General features: G+C 36.7%; 1 protein-coding gene across 1 annotated transcript; it reads left to right on the forward strand.

The window, feature by feature from the left end:
• The first annotated feature begins 897 nt into the window (after positions 1-897).
• On the forward strand, positions 898-5,694 carry pafah1b3. The gene is made up of 5 exons (XM_037676865.1): positions 898-1,286; positions 1,889-1,978; positions 3,353-3,469; positions 3,638-3,760; positions 4,070-5,694. Exons 1-5 carry the CDS (start codon positions 1,206-1,208, stop codon positions 4,328-4,330), a joined length of 672 nt encoding a protein of 223 aa, XP_037532793.1. The 5' UTR covers positions 898-1,205; the 3' UTR covers positions 4,331-5,694.
• The last annotated feature ends 2,881 nt before the right edge of the window (positions 5,695-8,575 follow it).

The raw sequence follows: 8,575 nt of genomic DNA on the forward strand, positions 1-8,575 counted from the left end.
TATATATATATATATATATATATATATATATAAGCACACAAGGTGTGACTAAATCTGAACACGAGGAAGAACAAAAAAAAAACAAAAAAAACAGAGAGGCTCCAACAACCAAAAACTCAGTAATATAAAGACCCTAAAAAGAATTAAAAGTTTAAATGTAGATGATAATATCAAGTGAGAAGTTACCGTTTTAGTTAAAAGAGAAAAACAATATCCGTGCGCCCCCTGCCGGGACGGAAAACCCAAGTTTTGATTATCTTCCACTTAGCTAGCTAACTTAGCTACAGTTAGCAAGTTGTAATCCGTTAATCCAATTTGAAGCACACGTGTGAAGCGTTTATGCCGATGGTATGAAGTTACAGCGCTGTGACGTCTAATGAAAATTAACCATAACGTACAGTTAAAGCTCAACCATTTAAAATATGACTCAAGCCGCTTTACATTATATTAAAAAAGTAATTAACACAGACTTCTTACCGAAGGTGTCAGGTTTTACTCGCATCATGGTTATTATAAATCGTTGCTCGGCAACAAACCGCAGGAGCTGCGTTCCAGAGCCCTACAAAGCCCTATAAATTCTCTTTATAGGGCTCTGCTGCGTTCGTTTGCGCAGCTTTGACTCTCACGAGCACCAAAGCGCTGGGCTAATCCATTTTTACAAACAATAGGGATGACGCGGAAAATATTTTATTACATTACCTATTAAAATGCGCCTGTTTTTTAATTTATCATGTAACATATTTAAAAATTAAATCTGTCATTTGTACCAATGGCAGCAGAATGCGCAAATAAAGTCAAGTAGCTGGAAATGCTCATGTTGTTGCTCATAGAAGACAATGGTCCAATCGGATACAGTAAAAATTAACTTCCTGTCACGGAATTGGTCGCTTAACGGATATTTTGATTTAATGCGACTCATTGGACATTTATATCTCTTAATGTAGCTATGTTTTGAAGCTATTGATTCTTAAGTCTTACACAATATTGCCTTCTAAACAATTGTGTGCCTACTCATTGTCTTTTAAGCTGCACCTATCCTCTGTATCAATAGGCTAGCTGCTGTGGCTAACTCAGGCAACCCCCCACATATTTTGTTGCGGTCAGGGCAGTAGGCTATCGACCAACCGATTATTGTTTTTGTTGACAATATTTATATATTTTATAAGTGTACGTGAACCCTTTCCAATATTAGCAAAGCCATAATAATGAGTGCAGAAGACTCAAACCCAGCCGCCACACCCACTCCCTGTGAAGACATCCAGGGAGATGGACGATGGATGTCTCTGGTATGTAAATAATAACAATAAGAAAACGTTCTCGTTATGATTGTTCCACGACATTGTCAATGAAGTTTATTAAAAATATAACAAACCGCAAGTTTTGAATGAGATGTGAGGCTTTATTTAGCTTTTATTATAACAATCCACTTTGTTCTTCTTTAATAATCCAGTCATACTTTGAATAGTTTTAGATTAGAATCAAATTTACAAGGGTTTTTTTCTGATATGACATCCATTAATACACCTAGTTTAAACAAATGCTTTCTGCAATCAGTACTGTTTTTTGGATACTTTTTATTGTAGGGGCAGCTGTGGCTGAGTGGTTAGAGCAGTCGTCCTCCAATGGAAGAGTTGGTGGTTCGATTCCACCAACAGTCACATGTTGAAGTGTACCTGGGCAAGACACCAAACCCTCATTGCCTCCAATGTGTGTCCCATCAGTGTATGAATGTGATCCAAAGCACTGATTATTCTTTGTATAGATATAATAGAGTGCTGTATGAATGGATAATTGAGGGCACAGGTTGTAGTGTAAAGCGCTTTGAGTATCTTGACTAGATGGAAAGGCGCTACATATTTACAGTCCATTACTTTTCTCCTTTTTGCAGCACAATGGCTACGTATCATACAGCAAAGACAAAGAACCTGATGTCCTGTTTGTGGGAGACTCTCTCATCCAACTCATGCATCAGTTTGGGGTAATGCACTGATCACATTTATATACAGTTTGATGAAAAAAATGTTTGACCATTTAAGAGATCAATATTTAATTTATTGATCTCCTGAGGAAATGTTTGTCACAGTAGCAGATAATATAAAAACTGTGCAAAAGGCAGAAGTTAAAAAATAGTCTGTGCAATGTAAATTTTGAAAATTGTATGAAAATAATAAAATACTAAGTAAAATAAAATTTAAACATAAAAGAATGCCTAGCAAAAGGAACCTAAACAGTATAATAACATAAATGTATGATTTGGAGCCTAATATGGATAGAAGTACAGCAACATTCTTATTGAAATGAATGTTTTTGTGTGAGTTTAAGCTTCACGTGTAGATATTCATATTTATTTTTAAGATTTTCAGAACGATATATAAAACTTTTTTCAAATATATTTTTGCACATTTTGTAGTCAAACTAGCACTCACCTCAATCAAACCAGGTCATCTTGAACCTGCAAAAACAAACAAATTCATTGCAGAATATAGGAGAGTCCAAATAAATACATTATGTGAAAATAAATAATGTACAAGTGAGTTTAGGTATGTTGTAAAGCCTAGATGTCACTTGAGGACAGCAGTGATCTTCGATTGCAGGATCATAAAGGCGTGAAAATTAATGCCTTCCTGTGGCACTGGATCACTGTTGTTTACTGATGGTATTACAAAATAAAAAAGCATGTAGAGTTACTCTATTCCTTTTATAACAAGAAACAAATCAGTTAAGTTGACTGAATAAAAAAATTGAATGCAGATGAAAAATGACCCAAAACAAAATGTAAAAGCATAGAGAAGAAATTATATAATAGGACGTTATAAGGACAAGTGCTACAGTGACTAAACCAGTCATATGATTCCAACCAGACAAAGTACTTTTTTACTGACAGAAGACAAACTAAACATAGAACGAACAAAATAACCACAGACAACATAAAACTGCAGAAAAAGCCTGGAAAAATACCACAATAAAAGGAACTATATAGTATTTGTTTAAACGTGTCAGTGAGTTCCCAAACTTCAGCCTGTCATTGTTTACAAAGGTTAATTAACAATAATAGTTTTTGTTGTTGTTTATACAAATGTTAATTTATTTAAATCAAAGCCTCATGAAAAGTTAGTTCTGTTTATTAAAAAACAGTCATTTCTAATTTTCTAATCATTTTTTCCTATTTAGATTAGAATATCCTCACATTAAAACATCACTTTCTGCCTTTATTCATAAAAAAATTTCTGAAGTATATAACTGCAGAATTATTTTTAAAATGTATATGAATCTAACTGTATGCATCTGTTATGTATGCACTTTATTCTTCTTATAAACGTGTTTATTTTGCATATCTTTATTTATGTTTCAGATTTGGCGGCAGTTGTTTTCTCCTCTGCACTGCCTTAACTTTGGAGTGGGTGGTGATGCGACACAGCATGTGCTGTGGAGGCTGAGCAACGGTGAACTGGATAACATCAGCCCAAAGGTTGAAAACACTACCAAATAAAGCGAACATGCGCATGCTTGTTTATGCGCACAAAAGAATGCCTATTCTCAACTCAGTTCTAAAATCCCAAGTTTCAGGTACAGTTGACGTTAAACTATCAGTGACATGTTCTCAGTCTTTGTTTCCTGTCTTCTTTTGTTGCTGTAGGTCGTAGTGCTGTGGGTCGGAACGAACAATCACGGTCACACACCTGAACAGATCTGTGGCGGGATCATGGCTATCATCCAACTTGTTCACAACAAGCTCCCCAACGCTCACACGCTTGTACTTGTATGTTTTTCCAATTCCATTTCTTTCAAAGCAGCCTTAAATCAACTAACCTGCATGTTGGTTGAAAATGACAAATGAAATTCATACAACCATCAAACCACAGAGTGATGTCACCTCTTTTGTGTTTTCTTTTTTGAATAAGGTTAAACAGAGTGTTGAAGATAATTTACTTTAGCACAATATGTAAATATTTGCCAATCCACATTTAAAACGCTGCAAATGATTTGGAGAGGGATGAGATAAAATGCCATTAGTCGATTAATTTATATAAAACAATATTCTAAGGAAATTACGCCATCTATTTTCCAGGGTTTACTGCCCAGAGGTAAAATGCCAAACCCTCTGCGAGAGCGAAACGCCAAGGTGAACAAGCTCGTCCAGGAAGCCTTATCATCTGTTCCTCATGGCTCCTTTCTGAACGTGGACCCTGGCTTTGTCCTTTCGGACGGCAGCATCTCCCACCAGGACATGTACGACTACCTTCATCTGACCCCTCACGGCTACGAGGCTGTATGTAAACCACTGCACGCCCATATCAAATCTCTGTTAGATAAACCTGCTGAGAACTGACGGCAAAGGTTATAAAAAATGACATGTATACACTACAGAAAGTCCTTGTTCCTGACTCCTGCCCTGAGCTTGTTAAGTCTCTGCACTGTGAATAGGTTTAGAGCAACACTTAAACTGTGCAAGTCTTTTCTAAAACCAGGGTTGGTGACCACTGTTGCTGATAATAGGGCCACAAGTTTTTGTGTGTTTACAATAGTCAAAAATGAAACGTGTTGTGCTAGAGAGAGACATCGTCCTCCTTAAGTGTTCTGTCTTCTGTTCCCCTTTATTCATTAAAACACATTATTTCCTTTCATTGTCATTTTAAACAATGGGTGAATATGATGAAAGCATCTCCAGGATACAAACACAAAAAACAACATTACACCAGTTCAGATATTCAGTGGTTATTAATATTTTATATATATGCAGCGGCTTTAACCATTAATTAATATATTCTGAAAGTCTTTTCACTTTTCATGCCACAATCAAAGCTTTGTTCATAATCACATTCAACAAATAGAATCACTTCAGCTAAAACTCTTATAAAATATTAAAACATGATGTATCTTGGGCTGATGGTGAAAACCCTGTACGCTGTTTTTCAGACAAAATAAGACATGCATCTAGTTGGAAAACAGTTTGAGACTTCACATTTGTGCCAGAGTCTGCTCTGTACTTGATGTCATATTTTGGTTGTGTCTCAGTTGAACTAGTTTCCATGAGTCACTTTTATTTGTTATTAGACCATTTTCTTGGACGTGATTTTGGCTTTTTCAAAAAAAGACAAAATAGAACTGTAAATATTGTTTACTTAGTTTCTTTCTAGTCCAGGAACCTTCCAGAATAAAAAAAAAAACATCTGTAGGATCAAACTGGGATCCAACTTATCCAACAGAAATACAACCTTCACCAATAATACCATTAATACCAATTCTTTATTCTTTTCCTGTTGTGTTTATTGTGAAAAATGTATACTTTAAGATTTCCTTTTCTTTATGTTTTTTTGTATATGTTTATTTCAATGACCAAAGGTTTTGATTTTGTTTACATGGTAAATATTTGACCTGCCCACTTGTTTTTCATCATGTTATTGCCTTTATCTTTTTCCTACACGTATTGTAACCGCAGTAGTTTTATGTTAGTGGCTTTTCTTTTGCAAGTATACATGTATCTGATTAGATCGTGTTCATCTTGTTGCTGTGCTTCAAATTAGATCTTTTCTGCAGCATAAGGGCTCAAACTGTGATTTAAAATGTTTTACTTCACACTAACGTGCTTCAGAGCCTCTTGGATATTGATTGTGCCACGGGAACTTGAAATGGTCCAGGATGAATAATTGTGTAAGTGATGATAGAAATGCATTAAATTTCAAAACAATATGGTTTTAGTGTCCTTTGATTGATTTATCCAAACTGTCTGTTGATTCTGACTGACTTTGACTTCCACTGAAGCAGCGCTGTTGTACATTTTCATGTCTGCCAAGATTGATTACCGACCATGAGGTTCAGTATGAGTGCACACACAGATTTTATTCGTAAGATAATAATCGCGCCTGGTTGACTGGTTTGTGCAGTTTGGAAGAGGCACATGCATTTTGGAAGCTTGAGGAGAGAAATTAAAACTTGTTTTTTATCTTGTCTGCATTACTATCTGTCTTACATGATTATAAAAAGACATTTTGCTTAATAAAAACAAACAATCCCAGATGAGGCAGTTTGTTGTGAGTCCATAGCAAGGGTGAGGATTTGAATTTATATGTAACTGACTGAATCTAGTTTCTTTTGAAGCATGGAGTGCTTTTGCCAATAACGGCAAAACTGTTATTCGTAAAAACTGTCGTAAACCAACACGAATTTACATGAATGTACTGTTTATTTCTGACATTGTGATCTGTGGTGAGAGCAGGGAACAGGTGGAAGAGAACTTGGAGAGGTGGAGGTATGCACTTGAAAGAAGAGGAATGAAAGTCAATCGTAGTAAGACAGAGTACATGAGAGGGAGGCTGGTGGAACAGTGAGGCTACAAGGAGCAGAGGTCACAAAGGTGCATGACTTAAAGTACTTGGGGTCCACTGTCCAGGAAAATGAGGAGTGTGGCAATGAGGTGAAAAAGAGTCCAGGCATGATGGAGGAAAGTTTCAGGAGTGATCTGTGACAAAAGGGTGTCAGCAAAGGTCAAAGGAAAAGTTTACAAGACAGTGGTGAGACCAGCTATGTTGTATGGTCTGGAGACAGAGACATGGACAAAAAGACAGGAGAAAGAACTGGAAGTGGCAGAAATGAAGATGTTGAGGTTCTCCTTAGGAGTGACAAGGATGGATAAGATTAGGAATGACAACATCAGAGGGACAGCACAGGTTGAACAACTGGGAGATAAAGTTGAGTCAGATATTTATTTGTCATTTGCATCTCATGTGGTATATGTGGTGGAACAAAATTATGTACGCAGGGTCCCAGTTACATCCATCAGTAAAATGTAAAAGAAAAACAGTAAGATCTAAGATATGAACTAAGAAAAACATCAGCTAAATATACACTAAGCACTAATAGCATAAAAACATTACGTTGAACAGCAGCACGAACATGAAACTGTGTGAGCAGATGAGCACATGAACACATCAACATGAGGGGAGCGGGAAAAAAGTGTGTGTGCTGGGTGAGTGGGGTCCTTCATGATGCAGAGAGAGATAAAGAGAGGCCAGACTGAGATGGTTTGGACATGCCCAGAGGAGGGACAATGGGCATATTGGTAGAAGGATGTTATAAATGCAGCTGCCAGGCAAAAAAAAAAAAAAGAGGCGATAAATGGATGCAGTTAGAGAGGACATGGTTGGAGTTGGAGTGAGGACAGAGGATGCATAGGACAGAGTGAGATGGAGGAGGATGACTCACTTTGGTGGCCCCCAACGAGGGAAAAGCTGAAAGAAGAAGACAATACTGTCTGTTTCTCACAACTTTATTAAGGCGTGTAATGAGACAAAATGTTGTTGCAATTGAAGAAGTAAGATGAAAAGTAATACATTAAGGTAAAATAATACCAGATTTCACTAATAAAAACGAGACTCCCTGGAGCCCTGTATTTCAGGTCAAACTGATGCCAAACCCTTATTTTCCTACAGCAAATCTTATCAAAGTCTCGATCAGATTTCTTGGCACGCTTTTGTTTCCCTACTCTAAATGTGATGGTTGGGAAATCGCTGGCAGGTGAAGAATGCACCATGGATACAATTTCAAAGATCGACACCAGCCTTTATAAAGAGTCGGGTCCATTCCTTCCTCAGAGGAGCAGCAGTTGGTGTACAACAAACTGGATTTCTTTCCCTGGAAGCGCTGAATTCTGACTTCGCTACAACATGGCGTCACAACTGCTTTTGCTGTCAACGCTTGTCCTTTTTATAATCGTTGATCAAATTCAAGGTAGGATATTCTTTTATCAAATTCAATATCAAATCTTGCTTGTATCGTTTTAAGATTTTCTATATCTTTTTTCAAGGTGATTTGGAGGATGATGAACAGTCTCGAAACGATGGTATGAGAGATTAATATTAGTTAACATTATTCAACTGCCTAGTTGAAGTTTTAGTTAGTTTTGACAACATAATTGTTCATTTTTTAAAAAGTTTAATATCAGCTGTGTTGCAGCGTCTTCTGATGGACATCCACTAACAACCTCACGTCCATTCAACTCCCAAATACATAACAAAACAAACTGTGAATGTAAAGGTAAATGCAGTATTATGAAGTATTACACTTAAACTTGTATTGGATGGTAGATTTGCAAAATGTAATTGGCAATGCATGAATTTCAAACAACTGTTTTTCTTTTGTTTGTTCTTGTAAATTCAGGTCATCTTGGAACAGGAAAGAAGATGAAGGCGACCAGACTTTGCCTTTGCCTGCAGCCTGTCAACGGCAAATCTAAAAAATGTAAGTTTCTCTGCGAGTTTAAACTAAAGCAAAAATAAATTAGATCTACATAAGTGTTAGCTGCAGATTTCAAGTGTTTTCGATATTAACTTTCACTCGTTTTTCATTTTTCTTACCTTATTTCTTCATCCGTTTGGAATTATGCAACTACAAGTGAAGAAGAGGTGCAAGACGAAAAGTTGTAAGAAATCCATGAAAAGGAAGCCAGTCAGAAAATCTGGCAAAAATCCACGCATCTATCTTGCCAGCCCCGTCTGAGCAAAATTAACAATCCTTTACACACTGAAAACAATAACACACACACACACACACACACACACACACACACACACACACA

This window comes from Nematolebias whitei, chromosome 5 (assembly GCF_014905685.2).
Source record: "Nematolebias whitei isolate Nwh7 chromosome 5, NemWhi1, whole genome shotgun sequence".
Classification (NCBI taxonomy): domain Eukaryota; kingdom Metazoa; phylum Chordata; class Actinopteri; order Cyprinodontiformes; family Rivulidae; genus Nematolebias; species Nematolebias whitei.

Bases quoted from the DNA above. Each gene is read 5' to 3' on its own strand.
- pafah1b3 (XM_037676865.1), top strand. From the start codon at position 1,206: ATGAGTGCAGAAGACTCAAACCCAGCCGCCACACCCACTCCCTGTGAA. The intron at 3,470-3,637 runs GTTGAAAACACT...TTGTTGCTGTAG, and splicing joins TGGATAACATCAGCCCAAAG to GTCGTAGTGCTGTGGGTCGG. The intron at 3,761-4,069 runs GTATGTTTTTCC...TCTATTTTCCAG, and splicing joins ACGCTCACACGCTTGTACTT to GGTTTACTGCCCAGAGGTAA.